At 39.5% G+C, this 22,578-nt stretch overlaps 1 protein-coding gene across 9 annotated transcripts in view; it reads left to right on the top strand.

Annotated features, from left to right (window-relative positions):
* The window catches only part of nckap1 (NCK-associated protein 1), a 145,495-nt gene that overhangs the window by 81,086 nt on the left and 41,831 nt on the right, over positions 1-22,578 (top strand). For all 9 annotated transcript variants that reach the window (XM_078404061.1, XM_078404060.1, XM_078404059.1 and 6 more), the window contains 6 exons: positions 5,433-5,552; positions 7,935-8,074; positions 8,877-9,008; positions 12,493-12,711; positions 12,810-12,940; positions 20,593-20,690. In XM_078404061.1, the coding sequence (XP_078260187.1) occupies positions 5,433-5,552; positions 7,935-8,074; positions 8,877-9,008; positions 12,493-12,711; positions 12,810-12,940; positions 20,593-20,690 (840 nt within the window). The remainder of the gene's footprint in view (positions 1-5,432; positions 5,553-7,934; positions 8,075-8,876; positions 9,009-12,492; positions 12,712-12,809; positions 12,941-20,592; positions 20,691-22,578) is intronic.

Raw genomic sequence — 22,578 nt, 5'->3', positions numbered from 1 at the left:
TCCAATTCTAATCTTTTAAGGAGCTGTATGGGTCAGCCACTCTACAGGATACCCAGTTTTGATTGAAAGTATCGGGATCAATCTGTGCTAATTGATATTTGCCAGTGTACAAGGCTCCATCACTTCAAGAGTTCAGTGTTAGTTTGGCAGACTGGAGTTTATTTTCAAGGAGCCTCTTTACCATTGCAATTTGATTTGCATTATGGAAAGTATCATTGCGACCACCATTTCTAGATGGTTGCTGCGTGTTTTATACCCTATATAAAATGCAGAAAAATTATGAAGGAACTTTTCTTTCGAGGTCGGAAGAATCATGACCAGTAGAACTAAATGATTTAAGTCAACTCGTCACATAAATGGTTAATTATGTCCTCCGCTTGGCAAGATTCAGGTTGAACATTAAACTTTTTGTACAGATATTACAAAAATCTTTGTCAGACTTCTTTGTCAGGCTTTTTGTACATTCCTGTTGCTTATTATTTTCCCATATGGGAAATCCATTGCACACAAAGATAGTGGTTGGAAAATGCTGACATTTGTTCCAGACACAGACATTTGGTTGATCAACACGTCCAATGAACCCAACCCAGTGTAGTTTGTTTGCCAGTTAGAATCAGTTGCCAAAAAATAGCACAGCCCTTTTCTCAGTCAATGCAGGCTGGAACATCCAGCAGCAGTGGGTTACACCTTGGACTTGAACAAGTTTTATGACTTACTGCTTAATGGAATGGTGTGGCTTTCCCCATGATCCACCAATGTATTCGCTAGGGTAATCAAACATGTTTATATTGAAGTTAAGCCCATAACATTAATCATTAAATGGCAATTGCAATAGTTGTCTTTGATAGGGTGCTGAAGGAATTCTGAACAGATTGAATGAATAAGGCAACTTAGAAATGTTTTATGACAGTGAAATTAACTTTTATTTTGGTAATGAATGCTCTTCACTCAGCTGCCAGTCAGTAACAATACCCTGTTGCACTGTAAGCACTTGACTTGGGTTCAAAGCTCCATCCATGCCCTGAGATCTTTTACCACAGTTCTGCATTTGTCCAGGCTTTGTAACAGTGGTACTCCGGAGCCTTAAGTTGATGGCCGTCTGCTAAAGAATGTGATGTGGAAAAGTTTCACAACTTAAATTGGTCTTCCATACAATCAGAGGGATGGCCTTTTCATTTTATGGTCTGGGTTCCATGTTTTGCAATATCGTATCAGATGATTTATGGGATATTAGGAGACCTGCATTATCTCCACTGACAGACAAATTGCTTAAATTAGCTACATATACTGGTTCATTTTAAAGAGAAAATGTGATTTTTGTATCTGCCATCTTGCAACATTCAACTGAAGGGGAGTATGATCGTAAAGTCCCACACTAATCTAGCTTCTCAGAATTTAAAGATGGTCAAAGTGCCTTGGATAATTCAGTCAAGATGTCGAAGTGAACAGTGAAGAGATAGATTGCTATGTGCCTTGCAGTATTCATTACATTTTGCACAGATGGACCATAATTTTTAAAAACTGGAATTTGTCCAATCAGGAGGTTTATCTATCTTGGAGGCATAAATTACAAGTATGTACAATTGTTGTAATTGCCTTCAATCAGAAACTAAGTACTTAAGCAATAGTTTTAAAGCAATTGGGTTGTTAAATAGAGCATCATCTTAGTAGCAAAGTTTTGTCATGTTTGAAACCACTCATGAGGAATACCACAGGATTTGTGTGAACCTTAAGTATTTAATTTCAAAATGTTTGAACAATAGCTTGCATTTAAGAAACAGTCATTTTAATTATTTAAGTACTTTGAACATTGGAGAAGCAAACAGAAACATTTTTCAGAAGGGAGCAATCTCAAGATTAAATAGGATGGCCCTGGAAGAATTTGGAAGCATGGCTTGGAAGATGGTGGACAAAGTCATGGAGTGCAATATGAAAAGTAGACTAGTGTTGGAGATCCAGACAAACCTTAAAGGATTGTCTTAAAGGATTAAGTCTCTGGAAGGATTTGAAAGTAGCGAAATTCGTTATTGATAGCCTCGCTTGCAAACTGAGCTGTGATATTAAAGTGTAGGAAGGAACTGCAGATGCTGGTTTAAACCGAAGATAGACTCAAAAAGCTGGAGTAACTCAGTAGGACAGGCAACATCTTTGGAGAGAAAGAATGGGTGACGTAGACTGAAGAAGGGTCTCGACCTGAAACGTCACCCATGCCTTCTCTCCAGAGAGGCTGCCTGTCCTGCTGAGTTACTCCAGCTTTTATGATATGAATGTGTAGTGCAGTTTTGACGTTGATGACCGACCTCAGAATTCTTGATGGTTTTCAGCCCATACATTGAAGAATTGGGGATGCCATCATTGGCAATCCAACGACAAATGGTATCAGACATATTTAAGTTTCAGAAATAGATTGTGGGGCTGTATTAGGGGATGCAAGAAGCATGGAACCAGACAGCTTGTGAGGTAAGTTAATGTTGAGGTCGAAGTTTGGATAGATTTGAGGACAATATCTAGTATGTACTGTTATGCTCAACACACAATGCATTTGCAAATGTTTTTCGTGATCAAAATGCATCACAGAATTTGATATATCTATGCAATAAGCAGAATTAAGCAGCTGAAACTTGTTTGGAAGCTGGTATCTTTTAATTGCAAACTATAATTTATGAAAATCATGTGGTCAAACAATTTTTTGCCTCGAGTTGTAATCAGCTGGGTAATGCCCTAATAGGCTTCTGTGCCCACTTCCATCAATTTTTGTAGTAATAAGAACGGATTTCTGTTAAGACTTTCTCTACTACAGAAAGTTTGTATTCAAAGAAGGATCCTTACTCAAGCTTAACTGAGGCATGGAAATTGGAAGTAAAGACCGAAAATGCTGAGAATATTCAGTAACTCAGGCCACATTGATGAGAAAAGAAACAGAGTGGAGAGTTCCCAATTCTGGCAAAGCGTCTTCGATCCAAAACTTTAACTCAGTTTCTCTTCCCATGGATGTGGTCTGATCTGCTGAATAGTTCCAGCATTTCTTTTTTGGAACTGAAGCATATTGATTTTTTTAGATTGTTCCCAGACTAGATTTGAAGATAACTTGATTTTGATAGTGAACACTGCTGTTGTAAATTACCACACCTGTTAATGGGCATGAAAGCATTTGCTCCTGATTAAATATAGATGCTGAATTGCTGTTAGATCGATCATGAGATCATTCTTTTGGTTAAGCATTCCCAGAGCAGGTAGAAAACCAACAAATGCTTCACTAATTCTAGCAATGTTATTTTCCAAAGGGCACTTGCAGCCTCTGTTATGAACCAAATATGATTCATTGATCTAGTTAATAGACTGGCAAAAGGTTTTCAGTTAAGGATTTTCCATGCCCAGTATAGGCTAAAGCTGAGTAGATAGAAAGTATGTACGAGCAAAGTGAAAAATATGTAGGATAATAATAATAATAATAATAATAATAATAATAATAATAATAATAATAATAATAATAATAATAATAATAATAATAATAATAATATTCATTTATTGTCATTGCAACGAGTACAACGAAATTAAAAAATAGCCAATCCTGACGGTGCGTACAAACATATATGCAATAAATGCAAAAACAAATAAATACATAAATACAATTAAATACAATTATGTTAAGTACAAAGATTTTTTAGTGTTGCCTAGTGCAAAGGTAGTGTTCAGTTCTCGTATGGCCCTGGGGTAAAAACTGTTCTTAAGTCTGTTTGTTCGGGATTTTATCGACCTGAAACGTCGACCAGAGGGCAGATGAACAAACAGACGGTGGCCGGGGTGGGATGGATCTTTTATTATTTTGCCTGCTCTACTGAGGCAGCGTAGGCTGAACAGGTGCTCCAGGGAGGGCAGTGAGCAGCCGATGATTTTCTGGGCCGTCGTGATGACCCTCTGAAGGGCCTTCCTGTCCTTTTCTGAGCAGCTGGCATACCATGTGGTTATACAGTATGCCAGCACACTCTCGATGGAGCAGCGATAGAAGGACAACATGAGCTTCTCCTGCAGGTTGGTTTTCCTGAGGATCCTCAGGAAGTGGAGTCTCTGCTGTGCCTTCTTTACTGTGGTGATGGTGTTGGTAGACCAGGTGAGATCCTCTGCGATGTGCGTACCCAGGAACCTGAAAGCTGGTACCCTTTCCACACAGACCCCATTGATGTAGAGTGGGTCGTAATCTCCACTGGTTTTCCTAAAGTCAATTATAAGTTCCTTTGTTTTGGAGGAGTTCAGGACCAGATTGTTCACTGAACACCATGCTGCCAGCCTTTGGATTTCATCCCTATAGGCTGTCTCATCTCCTTCTGAGATGAGTCCAACCACAGTCGTGTCATCCGCGAACTTGATGATGGTGTTGGTGGGATGGGTGGGGGCGCAGTCGTGAGTGTAGAGGGAGTAAAGGATGGGGCTCAACACACAGCCCTGTGGTGAGCCGGTGCTCAGTGTAATGGTGGAGGAGAGGTGAGGGCCTATTTTGACTGTCTGGGGGCGGTTGGTCAGAAAGTCCTTGATCCATTTGCAGATGGTTTGGGAAAATCCAAGGTCGGAAAGTTTGGTGACCAGTCTGCTCGGGATGACCGTGTTAAAGGCAACTGTTTGCTCCAATTGAAGACTGGCTCGAAGGGCCGAATGGCCTACTCCTGCACCTTTTGTCATAAGACCAACAAATTTATTTAAAAAGAAAGAACCTTTCAGAAGCTAATGTTCAAAAGAACAATGTAATCAGTAATAGGTGGTCAAGTCCATTTAGCATTTGCTACTGTCCGGCTGGAAGGAAGCATCGGCAGTGGCAAGAAATCAAAAGTTAGTGGGTTTGTGGCTTGAACTGACCTCTCATTTGGGCTGTACAGTAATGTACATGTTTATTTATATTTTCGCTTAGTTTGACAACCACAAACGAATGCATTCCTTGGAGATGCATTCCTTCTAGCCGTGGGTGTGTTGTTTGTGCTTTATGGATCATCCCCATCTATGTTATGTTTTCAATGGATAAAAAAAAATGATCATTTGAAAATTTTCTTCAACTTTCCACGAGAAACCATGTTGAAATTACTATCATTCCACTTAATTTTGTCAGTGGGCTTTGAGGCATTTTTTGGAGAGGCAACTTTGGGAGTTGAACTAGTGATGTCAGTTTTAGTTTAACTTGATGTCAAAAATAAATGCTGCAGCTATAGGTTCGAGATCCATTTCTGATTTGGGCACTTGGATATTATGTGCTAAGCAGCTGGTCTCTTCGGCGATTTTAGGTGTGCAATGAATGAGTCATTGTAATAATTTTCAACTGTTCATTCGTATATTTGAAATGATATAATTAGTTCCCATGTAGATAAAGCCCACGTTTTCATCATTCGGTAGATATTCAGAATGCATTGGACACTCATAGTTTGTATTCATTCTGGATCTTGTAGAGGCATCACATTGGAGATCGTAGTCTCTCACTGTGCAACATGTTCCTTGATGAAATGGCTAAGCAAGCTCGCAACCTCATAACAGATATATGCACAGAGCAGTGCACTCTTAGTGATCAGGTAAGATTTCAGCTATATTGTGCAGGTCTGGGAGAAAAGCAGTTTGCATCAACTGGGGCTGGAAGTACTTTGATGCTCCTATTGGCATTGTATGACATATTCCAAACACCATGACAGTAAATACCACAGTTACATTTTAAAATGCTTCAATATTTTCTTTGGTCAGGTACAGTAATTTGCACCAATAAACTAATCTTAAAATGATAAGATGGATGATTTTGCAAAAGGATGAAGATGTCACAATTAGTATATTTCTGATCTGAATCCATATCGCCTGACTCAACTCAACAAAAAAGTGTTCTTATAGATTTTGAACTGCTTTGACATTCTAGTTAAACTACAGATGTTTATCGTGATGAGCCAATATTGCCTACATCCAAAATGCTGATTTGTTATTTTTCTATTTAAACAGCCACTTAGTATTTTTTGATGGACTTCCAAAATGTTGGTAAGTGAGTTTAGAGTGTGGTCTTAAAGGAGGTCAAGCCTCTTGCAAGGCAATTTCATGGTGTGAGGCTAAAATTAATTTGTTGCCATCAATGCTATGACTGACAAAGGGGAGAGGAGATGCGTACTTTGAAGTACCAAAGGACTGAAACAGAAAGGATTGATTAAGCAACTGAAAGACACGTATTTATTGTTGAACAAGAATTAACTGAGATCATTGAGGCTATGGGTAACAAAGATAATGGCAAAAGATTTAACAGCAAATGGTCAGAAGGATTGCCAGATAATATTATAGAGAAAAGAAAGTAGTCTTTGAGAAAAATTAATGGATTAGGACGAGGATGGAATTTGTGGAATGGCTGCATAGTTTGCCAAAAAGGCAGGAGGTGAATTTTTGACAGTATTTGAATGGAAGAAATTGTGGCTCCTTCTCGTCTGGAAGGCAGAAGCAAGAGAGGTGATGCGATATCTATCACCTGACATGTTTGTAAAAGCTCGTCCTTTGACTGCACATAATTTCATCCAGTTGCAGTAGTTGGGGAGATGGTACCATAGTGGGTATGGCATTAAAGTAGTTACCAGAGGACTGGCCCATTGATCAGAGATGAGAGTTTAAATCCTTTTTTTTAAACTGATGAGAGGTAATTAAGCAGAAATTTTCCCTTACCACAGATGTTGATTAGATTTAATATTTTTTATCATGTAGAGGTAGAGACGAAGTAGAGAAGGGCCTTCTCGGCTGTATCTCTAAACTGAAACTAAAGATTAACCATAAAATAACAACAATTATGAAAATACAAGCTGCTAAGGACAACAACATTTTGTAGATCAGTTTGTTGTTGATTTTTTTAAGTACAAATCCACTTTGCAGAATTCCATTGTATTCTTAATTGGCTGGTTTTAAAAATGAGTTGATATGGCGAAAGTGTGTGGTAAAATGAATCAGGGAAGGAATCAAATGAGAAGCAACGAAGGACCATAAATCATCTTTATGCTTCCTATTTTGCTGATTTGGTAGAAAAATAAATTACACAAGGAAAACTTCCATTTTCAAGAAAGAGTTAGATTTAACTCTTAGGGCTAAGGGAATCAAGGGATATGGGGAAAAAGCCAGAACGGGGTACTGATTTTGGATCAGCCATGACCATATTGAATGGCGGTGCTGGATCGAAAGGCCGAATGGCCTACTCCTGCACCTATTTTTTTATGTTTCTATAAAGAACAAAATGTGCATATTGCACAGTTAAGCTTAACCTGTTCATAGAAACATAGGAAATAGGTGCAGGAGGAGGCCATTCGGCCTTTCGAGCCAGCACCGCCACTCATTGCAATCATGGCTGATCATCGACAATCAGTAAACCGTGCCTGCCCTCTCCCCATATCCCTTGATTCCGCCAGCCCCTAGAGCTTTATCTAACTCTCTTTTAAATTCATCCAGTGAATTGGCCTCCACTGCCTTCTGCGGCAGAGAATTCCACAAATTCACAACTCCCTGGGTGAAAAAGTTTTTTCTCATCTCAGTTTTAAATTGCCTCCCCTTCATTCTTGGACTCTGGCCCCTGGTTCTGGACTCCCCCAACACTGGGAACATTTTTCCTGCATCTAGCTTGTCCAGTCGATTTTTAAATGATGCATGAAGAACATAGAATGCTAAAAACAGTCACTTAAAATAACATTTTAAAATAACTTGATGAATGTGTTTTGTCAAGAAAGTTGTGAAAAATGACAATTTTGCTACTTAATGTCCAGTAGCTTTTGATTTGTTCAACCGAGAACCAAACTCTGCTGTGCAAAGCAAAAAAAATCTAATCTATTAAATCAGAATTTGCTAGCATTTTAAAATATGTGGATATTGCCCGTTGCCACATGTCGATATTGCTGGTTGTGACATTTTTATTTTAAACTGTTTTAAAGTTTACACTTTTTGTTTTATAGTTATTGCCAAAACATTGTGCTAAGACTATCAGTCAAGCAGTGAATAAAAAGTCCAAAAAGCACACTGGAAAGAAAGGGGAACCTGAAAGGGAGAAACCTGGAGTGGAGAGCATGAGAAAGAACAGGCTACTGGTTACCAAGTGAGCAGTCTTCAACTCATTATTCATAGCTCAAGATGTTCTTTACCAACATAAAACTTATAAAGCTATCTTGTGAAAAGATAATACTTTCAAGATTGATTCCTTGTCGTAACCTGCCTTGTAGTTTGTACTAATTCCTTACATGCTCTAAAAATCAAAAGTAGCTCTCTTCATTTAAGAGGCTCAGTAACAATAATGCAATATTTAGAACATTTATTTATGTTGTTAATAGTTTGTACTTTAAACAACCTGAACGGGTCAAAGCATTCTGCTTGTGTTGTAGCTTTCTAGAGAAAATGATTTTCAATATAAATCAGAAAGTGCTTAATTTTTCTCCCAACATTTAAATTATTTTACAATACAATACAAGACAATATATCTTTATTGTCATTGTACCCAGGGGTACAACGAGATTGGGAATGCGCCTCCCATACGATGCAATAATTTAAGTAATTTAGACAACAGCAACCCAATGAAACAATTGTAACAGTTTTAGACAGGGTAAAGTGCAAGTTGATCTATGCGTTGTGACCATCCGGCTCAGCAGGACCGGTTCATAGCAGCTATGGCCCTGGGGATGAGGAAAACAAACAATATGAAAGTAAAATGAAGGCAACTCATCTGAAATTCAATTGATATGGTGTGGGGGATAACCAACACTCAGTTACTATAGCTATGCATGAAAGGGATGTGCATGCGTTTATTTCATATAGCCTTTTTACAGTAATTTAAATATTTTGAGATTTCTGGAAGTTGTTATGCAGCATAAATTTGCATTTGTCATTTTCATTTTGTTTTTCAGTTTGGACAAACTGCACACTGCTCTCTCTGAGCTTTGTTTCTCTATCAATTATGTTCCTAATTTAGCGGTCTGGGAGCACACCTTCACACCTCGAGAATACCTTACTTCACATTTGGAGATCCGATTCACTAAGTAAGAACATTTAACGGTTGTGTAGGAAATATTCTGCACAGGAGAAACATGGGATATTTAAAGATAACTAATTGAAATGGGTCTAATTGCTAATTGCAAAAATAACTATTTGCAAAAAAGAGTCCACTTTTAAACACAAGGTCAAAATTTTGAAGAACTAATTTATATGCAGTTGAGAGGTCACACCCAGTTTTATTCACCCTTTTTTGACTCCAGTAAGTGTATTCAGACCCGTGGATATGTCCGTACCATAAAGATCAATAATCAACCAGCTGGTCCTTGCAGTTAGTTAAACAAAATTAGAGCATGTACATGTCTGTCATGTTCTAGAAGGAGAACATAGGAAGGGTTATCTTTAAATGGGACCATTCATACTGTTTTAATAGCTCAACATCAAGGGCCGGAGGAACTCAGTGAGTCATGTAGCATCTGGGAGGGAATGGACATTCTCCTTGATGGTCTGGACCTGAAAAGTCACCTGTCTGTTCCCTCCCCAAATGCTGCCTAGTCCACTGAGTTTCGACAGTACTTTGTGTTTTGCCCAATATTTCAACATGTACAATTTCTTGTGTCTCCGTGCTTTAATAGCTCAGCTGATTTATGAATTAAAGTAGTTGTACGGCTCTGAAAATTGTAGATTTATTTCCTGCTCTGTGGTGAATTGGCTGATATCAGTGAGTGGTGTAAGGGGGTTGGAACTGATTTCAGCCTCCTAAATTAAAATGAGCAACATTGACCAGTACGCTGATTATCTGATGTGCTGAAAATTCTAGGCAGCAAGAATGGGGTCTACTGCATTGTTTTCTCTGGTTAAATAATCTACTGACAGGGCTGGTAATGTCTAGACCTCTACATAATCATTTGTGTGAGGCGTCTAGTGCTCATGGGAGTATTAAATTTAAGACTTGGTACTGTAGGAGGGAATAAAATGAGCCTGGTTTTACAGAAACGATTCGTCTCCACCTTAACCCTTGTAAAAAGTTATAGTTCAAATATCTCTGCTTCAGAATCCAACCGATTTTAATATTTAGTTTTGTATGTAAGAGACAAAGTATAACTTTTAAACTGAAATTTAACACTTTGGCACAAAGATACCACAGCCAATCTAAGTAACTGTATTTTTTTAATAAACTGACACACAGGTAAAAATTGTACTTTCTGGATCTTTATAGACTGGTATGTTTAGCCCCAAGATTGAAAAAGGTTCCACCTGAATCATTTCCCAAAATAAATTTATTTGTATTTGTACATTTTGGGCAGTCAGTCTAAAAATCATTCCTGCATACAGTTTGATGGACTTTGCTTCTGATTATTAGACAATAGACAATAGGTGCAGGAGTAGGCCATTCAACCCTTCGAGCCAGCACCGCCATTCAATGCGATCATGGCTGATCACTCTCAATCAGTACCCCGTTCCTGCCTTCTCCCCATAACCCCTCACTCCGCTATCCTTAAGAGCTCTATCCAGCTCTCTCTTGAAAGCATCCAACGAACTGGCCTCCACTGCCTTCTGAGGCAGAGAATTCCACACCTTCACCACTCTCTGACTGAAAAAGTTCTTCCTCATCTCCGTTCTAAATGGCCTACCCCTTATTCTTAAACTGTGGCCCCTTGTTCTGGACTCCCCCAACATTGGGAACATGTTTCCTGCCTCTAATGTGTCCAATCCCCTAATTATCTTATATGTTTCAATAAGATCCCCCCTCATCCTTCTAAATTGCAGTGTATACAAGCCTAATTGCTCCAGCCTTTCAACATACGACAGTCCCGCCATTCCGGGAATTAACCTAGTGAACCTACGCTGCACGCCCTCAATAGCAAGAATATCCTTCCTCAAATTTGGAGACCAAAACTGCACACAGTACTCCAGGTGCGGTCTCACCAGGGCCCGGTACAACTGTAGAAGGACCTCTTTGCTCCTATACTCAACTCCTCTTGTTACGAAGGCCAACATTCCATTGGCTTTCTTCACTGCCTGCTGTACCTGCATGCTTCCTTTCAGTGACTGATGCACTAGGACACCCAGATCTCATTGAACATCCCCTCTTCCTAACTTGACACCATTCAGATAATAATCTGCCTTTCTATTCTTACTTCCAAAGTGAATAACCTCACACTTATCTACATTAAACTGCATCTGCCATGTATCCGCTCACTCACACAACCTGTCCAAGTCACCCTGCAGCCTTATTGCATCTTCCACACAATTCACACTACCCCCCAGCTTAGTATCATCTGCAAATTTGCTAATGGTACTTTTAATCCCTTCATCTAAGTCATTAATGTATATCGTAAATAGCTGGGGTCCCAGCACCGAACCTTGCGGTACTCCACTGGTCACTGCCTGCCATTCCGAAAGGGACCCATTTATCCCCACTCTTTGCTTTCTGTCTGCCAACCAATTTTCTATCCATGTCAGTGCCCTACCCCCAATACCATGTGCTCTAATTTTGCCCACTAATCTCCTATGTGGGACCTTGTCGAAGGCTTTCTGAAAGTCGAGGTACACCACATCCACCGACTCTCCCCTGTCAATTTTCCTAGTTACATCCTCAAAAAATTCCAGTAGATTTGTCAAGCATGATTTCCCCTTCGTAAATCCATGCTGACTCGGAATGATCCTGTTATTGCTATCCAAATGCTCAGCAATTTTGCCTTTTATAATTGACTCCAGCATCTTCCCCACCACTGATGTCAGACTAACTGGTCTATAATTACCCGTTTTCTCTCTCCCTCCTTTCTTGAAAAGTGGGATAACATTTGCTATCCTCCAATCCACAGGAACTGATCCTGAATCTATAGAACATTGAAAAATAATCTCCAATGCTTCCACTGGTTCTAGAGCCACCTCCTTAAGTACCCTGGGATGCAGACCATCAGGCCCTGGGGATTTATCAGCCTTCAGTCCCATCAGTCTACCCAAAACCATTTCCTGCCTAATGTGGATTTCCTTCAGTTCCTCCATCACCCTAGGTTCTCCGGCCCCTAGAACATTTGGGAGATTGTATGTATCTTCCTCAGTAAAGACAGATCCAAAGTAACGGTTTAACTCGTCCGCCATTTCTTTGTTCCCCATAATAAATTCCCCTGCTTCTGTCTTCAAGGGACCCACATTTGCCTTGACTATTTTTTTCCTCTTCACGTACCTAAAAAAACTTTTGCTATCCTCCTTTATATTATTAGCTAGTTTACCCTCGTACCTCATCTTTTCTCCCCGTTCGGGTTATCGGTTATCGGTGATGTTTTAACTGAGAGAAAATATAAAGGAAATGAAAGAACTGTATGACTTCAATAGTCTTTGTATTATCTTCTTAGGGATAATTTCAATGGTCATTGAGAATATTATTCATATTTGTTTATTTAATAGCATTCACGTGCTCTAGTCATTTAATTTAATTTTGCACCCATAGTTTTGCAGAAAATTGGATCTTGTTTAAATGTCATCGTTTAACTTTATGACATGCTTTTTGGATTTCAATTTTAGGTCAATTGTGGGAATGACGATGTACAATCAAGCTACACAGGAGATTGCAAAGCCTTCCGAGCTTCTGACAAGCGTGAAAGCTTACATGACTGTACTTCAATCCATAGAAAATTATGTGCAGATAGATATTACCAGAGTTTTTAACAATGTCCTTCTCCAACAGACACAGCATTTAGATAGTCATGGTGAACCGACCATAACTAGCTTGTACACCAATTGGTAAGTATTCAAATTATGTATATTTCAAGTTATGAAAAGTGCCTTATCTTATCTATAAATGTTCATGGGCAACCTTAATTAACTGTACATTTATATAGGTATCTGGAAACTCTACTGAGACAAGTCAGCAATGGCCACATTGCGTACTTTCCAGCTATGAAGGCATTTGTAAATCTGCCCACTGAGAGTGAACTGACATTCAATGCAGAAGAATATTCAGACATCTCTGGTAAAGAAATTAGAACATTTTCTGTTGAACATAGTTAATTTTGTGATGGTCATGTGGCCCATCAGCCAAATGCCTGCGCAGGACAGTTTTGTTAACCCACCATGTGCTGTCTCTTTCCCATGACCTTATTTGCCTCAATGTTCCATCTGCCTCTAGCAGAAATCAGAGTATCAGAGACCTATCACTGCTGCCAAGAAGCTGCTTGTGTGAAATGACCAGATGTGTTTTCATTTGGTGAATTCAAATGTTTTTCAATTGGATTTAACTCCTTGTCTGCCTTTTGATAGTTTTCTTCCTTGCTGTACTGAACTAGTAAAGGAAGGAAACTAGATACTTTTCAGTCTAGTTCCATGGCTACTGTAGCTCCATGTGTACTGATCATTTTGGATGTAGGCTAGCACATCAGCTGGAACCCTTTTCTGAATATTTCAGGATTTGAGATATATATCCTGCTTTCAGCCCTAACCACCTCTCGGCACTCCTGATATTTAGTTTTACTTTAGACTTTTAATTACAAATTATATAAACATAGCACAAAAAGTAAGGAAATTTGTGTTTGGTAGATTATTTCTTTGTTGTAACAATGCTTGGCAATAAATCTTATACCGTTGGAAAGCCTGTTTATTTCCCTTTTAAATGGTGCCACATTTGTAAGGAACATGCATTTGTGGGATGAGCAGCAGAGCTGAGTAGGTGGGTTGCGCCCATGAAAAATCTGCCAAATCTCTGCCAATGCCAAACATCTTATTCTGCCATTGACTCTTGTTCGGTGTTGTTTGGTGGATTGGATGATTGAAGTCTGAAGAAACAAGACATATTGGCAATTTAACAATTTATTCATTTAATAAACAGGAGCCTCAGTAGCGTGTGGAAGAACCATACACAGCCACAACAGCCTGGCACCTCCTCCTCATGCTGGTCACCAGCCTGGTCACACACTGTTGTGGGATGGCATCCCATTCTTCAACCAGCATTTGTCGCAAGTCAGCCAACGTGGTTGTGTTGGTCACTCTGGCACGAACAGCACGCCCAAGCTGATCCCACAAGTGTCCAATGGGGTTGAGATCAGGACTGCTGGCAGGCCATTCCATCCTCTCCACTCCCAAATTCTGGAGGTAGTCTCTGAGAAACCCTGCTCTGTGCGGGCGAGCATTGTCGTCTTGGAGGATAGAGTTCGGTCCCAGACTGTGGAGATATGGGATTGCCACTGGTTGCAGAATCTCATCTCGATATCTCTCTGGATTGAGATTGCCTCCAATGATGACAAGCCTCGTTTTTCCAGTGAGGGAGATGCCGCCCCACACCATCACACTGCCTCCACCAAAAGATGTTACTCTATCGGTGCAGCAATCAGCATAGCGTTCTCCGCGTCTTCTCCACACTTTGACCCTATGATCCAACTGCCGTAGGCAGAATTTGGACTCATCGCTGAACATAACGTTCCTCCACGTGTTCAGGTTCCAGTGCACGTGTTGCCGACACCAGCGCAAACGAGCCTGACGGTGAAGGGCAGTCATGGCAGGCCTCCTGGCAGCCCTATGAGACCGGAGATCGCTGCGTGCAGTCTGTTCCGAATTGTCTGGGCAGAGAGCCGTCGGCCATATCGTCCTGCAAACCTTGACTGCAAATCTGTAGAAGACAGCCTACGGTTCCTAAGTGCTGACAGGGTGAGGAAACGGTCTTTTTCGTGTGTCGTCTTCTTGGGACGCCCACTTCGCGGCCTGTCACTGACATCCCCCGTTATATGGAACTTGGCCTTCACTTTGGAGATGGTACTAGGGCTCACTCCAAATAATGCCGCAACTTGGTTTTGCGGAACACCAGCTTGAAGTTGCCCTATCGCACAGGCCCTATCCAGATCAGTCAAACGTGGCATGCCGATTCTTGGAGCAGACACCTACTGACCACTGGAGCAGGGTCCATGCTCACAAATGCTGCCAATCAGGCACCTGATTGTCAGCACCTGGGGGTACCAGAAGCTCAAAACAAGAGTCAATAGCAACAGCAGAATAAGCTGTTTGGCATTGGCAGAGAAGATTTGGCAACATTTTTCATGGGCGCAACCCATATACTCAGCTCTGCTGCTCATCCCACAAATGCATGTTCCTTACAAATGTGGCACCATTTAAAAGGGAAATAAACAGGCTTTCCAACGGTATAAGATTTATTGCCAAGAAGCATTGTTACAACAAAGAAATAATCTACCAAACACAAATTTCCTTACTTTTTGTGCTATGTTTATATGTTGAAGTAAAAATGTATTTTTTAATTCTGTGCTTCGTATTTTAGTTGATCTGTTCAGTAAGCTTTAATTTGACACAATTTTAAGGCAAGCCTGAAACAAATATTTGTTTGGCAAATCTTCCAATATTAGTCTAAAGTGAATACTTAGCGAATTTCCTTAAGTAGTTTTGAAAAGCAGTCGGAATTGAGTTCTTTCCTGTGAAAAGACGTTAAATGAAATTCCACATCTGTGCAAAAATAAAGGGTTAATTAGGCAGCTGTGTTTTTGTAGAATTGATCACTACTGAACATAGCAAGGGCATTAAGATTAATTTATCTGATCAAGTATGCGTTGAACGTATTTCACACACTTAATTTTATTAATTGTGACAAATTTTATAGTTTCTCGACCTCTCCATTGTAAAAGTGCTTGGCATGCTGTGTTTGGGAAACTTTACGACTGACTCCATTTGCACAAAGATTTAATTCCAGAAATAAGTATAAATTTAGTTACAGGCTCGATATTTAATGAAATGTAAGAGTATTCCACATAATATAGTTCAATCAGTCACAGCCTTCCAGTATAAAATATTTTAAATAGTTTTAGCTCCATGAATTGAGTTTCACCTAGATTATGTTCAACTTCAGTATTCAGTTACCCACCAATCTTTTTTATGATGCATTGAAAGATACAGCGTGACCCAGTTCTCATTTTAACCTGGTGCTGAGATATATTTGTGTTTCATTACTCTCCCTGTTACATATGGTCTTAGTTACTTCAGTTTAAGGGTCACTGTGTTTCCAGTAGCTATGTATGATGACAAGAGCACTTTGCCATTCCGATCATTGAGGCTGCTGCAGAGTTAGAATATTGTCAGTAATGCATGAAGTTTGATTTAGTGTCTGTAATTTTACTCATCTCCTGGAATCGCTCGCATCCATTGTGACAATTGAACTTGAAGTTGAGAATATTTATACATTTAAAGGTTTTTTACTTAATTGTTGGAACATTCAATACTTTTAGTTGCTGTACATGCCAACTGTGGTATGCCAGACCCTGCATACTGTAGCCATGGTAACCCTTTCATTGAACCACCTAATCACCATCCCTCCATTTTTCAATTTGATCTGGAAGCAGTGTGCCCTAGGACCATTTTATTGGTCTCCAGCTAATGGAAAGGATATTAGTAAAACAAATTTTCTGCAAAATGACATGCATTGAAACCATAAAATAATGCTAATAATAGAACTTTTAAGAACCCAAATAAATGTTGGGATAACAATTAGGCAGCAAAGAGTGGAGGGGTGCTGGTGTGTTTAGAAGAACTATATTGATGTGTTCCTGGCCCAAAGGGGAAAGTAACATTGGGGGACCTGGTTCTACAAAGGACACAAGTCAGATGGAGCAAGTGTTGCTGAGGGAAACATCTAAGAAGTGGAACTCATAATGTAGTAAGAGTTAGCACAGCTATGAAAAAAGGATATAGAACAGTCCAAGGTAAAAATAGTAATTCAGAGAGAGGCCATTTTCAGTCATTGAGAACTTGTATCTGGACTGGGGAAATTGGACTTGAAGCATGGATGGCAAAGCTGTCATTGAACAAAAGAATGCCCTTTAAGTGGAGATGTACTGAGATTGTAACTGAGATATTGCCATGATAGAGAAGGTTAAGGAAATAAAAGTCAGAGCCTGGATGATCAACAAGATAGCATGGCCCAGGACAAAAATTTTAAAAAGCCATCTGACACTTGTCAGGTTATTAACACAAATGTAAATTGGACTGATTACCAAAGGTAGAATGGAGAAGTGTAATGCATGAACTGAGAAGGCATTAGTCAAGACTGGTGGTGAATATAAAAGGAAATCCAAAAGTATTCTGGACACTTGTAAACAGGAAAAGTTCTGAGATATGAGTAAGGCCTATTGGAAATATAAAGGAGATGTATTCATGGAGACAATGACATGGCTGAAGTATGAAATAACTATTTCACATCAGTATCGAACCAAGGAAGAATTTGTTGTTGGATTACAACAAAGGAACATGAAATTTGGATCCTGTATGTCTAAAATTGATTGAGGAGAATAGAAGGGCAATATGTACTTAGCTACATTTCCTGTTCAGATATGATGCATCCTAATTTGCTGAGTGAAGTATGGGTGGAAGGAGAAATGGAGAAGCCCTGGCCATAATCTTCCAAACGTCTCAAGATTCAGAAGCAGTGTCTGAAGATTGTAAAATAATAAATGTTACGCCCTCATTTAAAAAAGCACGTAGGGGTAATCGGGCATTAAATTAATCAATTGAACAAGTGCAATGGTTTGGAGAATACCAGCTTTGATATAAAGGCAAATCTTTTTAACTAAATTGATTTTTTTTTAAGTGGCCTGTTCAGGAATGCAGTTACTGTGGTATATTTGAGCTCCCATATTGTGTTTGGTAAGTTGCCTTCTCCTTGTAGCTAATACCCCCTTATATAGGCATATTCTGATTAACCTTTTCTGCACCCTCTCCAAAGCTTCCACATCCTTCCTATAATGGAACAAACATAACTGCACGCATTGCTTCAAATGTGGCCTCACAAGTCTTAGAGATGTGTCATGACTTCCTGACTTCTATTCTCAATACCCTGACCAATGCAGGCAAGCGACCTATGCACCTTCTTTGCGACTCTATCTATTTATGTTGCCACTTTCTAGACACCAAGATTCCTCTGCATATCCATGCTGTTAAGGATCCTGGCACCAACTGTGTTCGTCCCCTTACATTTGACCTCCCAAAGTGCAACACCTCGCATTTGCTCATAATAAAATCCATCTGTCATTTCTTCGTCCAATTCTGTTTATATTCTATATATCTGTATCCCACTATATACTTTGACAGCCTTCCTCATTGTCTGGCACTTCAGCAACCTTGGTGGTGTCTGCACACTTATTCCACACATGTATCACAAACATCAGAGGTCCCAGCACAGATCCCTGCGGAACTCCACTGGTCACAAACTTCTTGCAAGAATAATGCTCTTGCACCACAACCCTCTATGTTCTATGATCAATCCAGTTCTGAAGACCAAGTCACCATGAATCCCATGCTTTTTAATCTTCTGGATCAGCTTACCATGGGGGACTTCATCAAATGCCTTTTCAAAAATCCATGTATGCAACATTCACCGCCCTACCCTCATGAGGCTGTAGCAATATGGATTAAAAATGGCTGAATAAGAGGGAATAGAGTGAGAGTGTACTGTTTTTCAGATTAGAGGGAAATATACAATGGAGCTCCCAGGAATTGGTACTGTGACCACTCATTTGCTTAATACATGTTAGTGACTTGGTCTTAAGGAAAGTGCAAAGCCTTTTGAGAGAGTGCTCAAGAATAACTAAAGTAACTCCAGGATGAGGAGGATCTAGTGAACACATAAATAGAGGCTTTTTAATTCATGATGATTAAAGGCAAGGTAGATTTTTTAAAAGCCGCTCTCTTTGGTGAAAATGTCAGGGACAGGGGAAATAGAAGGTGATTAACTAAGAACCGAAGGTGTCATGTGGAAAATTATGTTTGAAGTGAGTGGTTTCGGATTTGTAGTCCACTGCCTGAGTAAAGTGGAGGCAGATTCAATTGGAGTATTCAGAAGCCAACGAGATAAGTATCTGAAAGGAAAGTGTTTGCAAATTGTGGGAGAGGATGAAAGATTGGGATTCTCTTGATGGCTGTTAGAGACTTGACATACTGATCGGCCTCCCTCTTTGCTCTAATCCTTACGATTTCCCAAGTACATATTTTAAGCTCCAAGGTTGATTTTCTTTCTTAAAACCTTGTATTTCGTGACCTCAAATATGCTGTCATTTTAAATTATAATACAAGAATCATGTCTTTTGGATGAGACATACACTCCTTTTCATAAGTAAACTGTTCAACTGCGTGGAAAAGATCTGTTCGTAAACACTTTGTTCCAAAAAAATCCTGAGTGATTTCTGGCAATGCGGGTGGCTGTTTTTTTTAAAGTGTCTATTATCCCGCTGCATTTAAATTACCCATGATGAATGTAACAGCACATAGTTGCTAAAGACATAATCAAGACCATGTTTATACTTATGGTAAATAACATTCATAAAAAATAGCATGGTGACCAAACTTTCTTTCACACCATCTCTGACTTGTTGCCAAAAGGACTGGCTCGTGTCTAATGATCATCCACAGGAGCAAAACCTTTACATGCACACTTGCGTCTCAACTGAGTCATAAATTTAAGTGGTAATAACTCTTCAGTATGCAATGATAATTTTATAAGCAAAAAAACCCCCATGAAAACACTTTTTGGCTAATCTGCAAAACGAAAATTTTAAAAGTTCAGTTCCTTAAACCTACATCTGAATTTGGTTTGCCAGACAAATTGTATATTTTAAATTAAGTCGAATTAAGGCTTCCCTCAATTGAATTTTGATTCAGTGTGATAAGCTTGTTTTCAAAAATGGCTAAGAATTAAATATTACTTGTGTGCACATTTTTGAAGTGAACGTCATTTATTCCTGCATTGGAGTACGAAGTGGTTTGTTTTGTCTAAACTTGCTCTTTGCGCCATCAATGTACTCATTGTCTATTGCCTTTTAATTCTATGGAGAAATTTGCCCCAGCTGCTTATGCTCCAACCAAACATCTCTCTGCCCTTTCTCAGACGGTTAGAGTCATCCAGCACGTAAACGAGCACTTTGGCCCAACTCGTTTATGCTAGTCAATGTGCCCCATCTAAGTTAGTCCCATTGCCCACATTTGGCCCATATCCCTCTAAACCTTTCCTATCCATGTATCTATCCAAATATCTTAAGCTGCTTGAGATGCTATTGAACTCTAGATTATCCCTTCTGCCTTTTCTTTTGTTGCTACTTGTCTGCCAAGTCATATTCCCGTTGTAACCTTGAATCCTTAAGCTTCAGCTAATTTCTCTCCTGTGCATTTTTGGAAACGATTTTGTGCCTTGGAATTCCATTTCCTACTCCTATTACTTGTAAACTGTGTACAACTTCCTCAATTGCCCTTGCTGCCCCACGTCGGTCTTGGTACTTCAATGTCTAACCTTATATTTTCTGTCCTTTTTATACCCTCATCGCAAACATAACTCTTCTGTCCCTTCTTTGTGCTCCCTTCTTTCACCATCATTGATATCCTGCGTGATACTAGGTGAGAGCAAATCATTGATTTTCTGTTCTTTTTCCTGCAAAACTAATTCCCGTTCTGCATTAAAATCTGTTTTTTTGTCATTTATTTTATTTCCATTTTCCAGAAGTATAAATATTTACTGGATTTTAGACACACTGTTCAACTGTACGTACAAGCTTCATTATTTCAACCAGGTTTTGACAAATGGTTGTTATTTTGACGTGGTGTTTCTAATGGTGTTTGACCTAACATAGCTTGTGTATTTTCCCACAGAAATGAGAGCTCTTTCCGAACTCCTTGGTCCATATGGAATGAAGTTTCTCAGTGAAAGCCTAATGTGGCATATTTCCTCACAAGTGGCCGAACTCAAGGTGAGTTTGTTGTTTCATTGCATCAGGGTCAGCGTCCTGATTTTTCATGTTCAAACTAAAGATGATAAGATAAACCATTTATATATATTTGCAACCAAGAAGCTTGAACGTTAGTGCTATGGAAACTTAGCATTGTGTTTGTAAGATTAGTACAGGTGCTGAATATGAATTTTGTATGAATCTTAATCTGACATTAGTACTAACTTTAAATGTTAAATTCTGGAAACTTAATAATGGACAAATTTCTTGTCTGGTCATTTGCTAAATATCAAGTGATATTGATATTCCTGGAAGCTTGGAGAGAATCACCCATATTGAATGTGATCAACAAAGTTGAATTGATTTTCAGGTTCAAATTTGGTAATAAATTAAATCCAGAGGTGAATTGATACCAACTACATGACATAACGGCTCTAGATGTATGTGGCCCCAAGCGTCTTACTAAAATTGAAGTCAGTGGAGTTTGGGGGCTGGGCTGGAGAATTCTCCTGTAATTGGAGTCCTGACTGGATTAAGAGTTGGTTCTAGCATTAGACCAATTAACTTGGTATCAAGACATTGCTGAGAATGTTCGTTCAGGTGTTTCCTTAAGCCCAGCTATTTCAACTGCTTTGCCATTTACTACAAGGTAAGAAGTAAGGTTATTTTACTGCAGGTATTCATTGATTTATGAAAATGTCACATCCTGGGAACACATTGCATTTAGAAAGAACTTGTAAATCAAAAAAGCTTTTCTGTTCAGTTTAATTGTAATTTAGTTAAACATTCAATATCAATACAGATGTTTGAATTAAAATGGAATATCATTTTTTTATAGATGATAAAAACACATGGTTTATCTATTTAAATTCCTGTGGCTGCATCAGAGTAAGAACTGACAGTATGCACGTACTGTTTTGAAAGTTGGAGCTCATCTCAAATAACATTCCAGTGCTCTGATCTTTGTGTACAAAACCCCATGTTGTGGTGCTTGTGTAAAATATTCATAAATGCAAGCAATGTATATCTTCAAAATGGAGATCGAATTATGTCTACACCTTTTGTACTTGGTGCCTTTTATGTTGTTTCATTTGTAGTCATAGAGAGAAGCAGCGTTAAAGCAGGCCCTTCGGCCCACCAAGTCTGCAGCGACCACTGGGCATCCATTGACGTCGTGTTCACTTTCTTAACGCAGCAATGTAGATGTTTGATTAATATATTGTAATGTTGCACTTTCATTCCAGTGGCAGCACGGTGGCACAGCTGGTAGAGCTGCTGCTCCTCAGTGCCAGAGACCCAGGTGCGATCCTGACCTCAGGTGCTGCCTGTGTGGCGTTTGCACGTTCTCCCCGTGACTATGGGTTTCCTCCAGGTGCTTTGATTTCCACCTATATCCCAAAGACTTGCAGGCTTATAGGTGAATTGGCCTCTGTAAATTGCTGTTTGTTGCGAAAGTGGGATAACGTAGAACAAGTATCCACAGGTGATTGATAGTTGACATGGACTCGGTGGGCCGAGGGGTGGCCCACTCGAGTGGGTACAGTAGTCAACCAGTACAGTAGACAGTGCCTCAGTCACTTAATATGATACTTGGTTTAAATAGTTCACTATCCCAATGGCTAGATCTGGATCATTGCTATTATGGTTGACTACTATACCCCTCGAGTGGTCCATGCTGTATTTTTCAATCAATCAAAAACATTTTTTATCCAGTTGTCACAAGTTGTAATTGTGCTTTTCGGGTAACGTTTACCATTTAGAAATGGGTGAAAGAGCTCACGTTGTTGGAAATGGCCCTTTTAAGACGATTTTGGAGGTCTGAAGAAGGGCCGTGAGCCGAAACGTCACCCATTCCTTCTCTCCAGAGATGCTGCCTGTCCCACTGAGTTACTCCAGCATTTTGTGTCTA

The sequence above is a fragment of the Rhinoraja longicauda genome, chromosome 8 (assembly GCF_053455715.1).
Source record: "Rhinoraja longicauda isolate Sanriku21f chromosome 8, sRhiLon1.1, whole genome shotgun sequence".
Lineage (NCBI taxonomy): Eukaryota > Metazoa > Chordata > Chondrichthyes > Rajiformes > Arhynchobatidae > Rhinoraja > Rhinoraja longicauda.
This window is presented reverse-complemented; position numbering and strand designations above follow the sequence as displayed.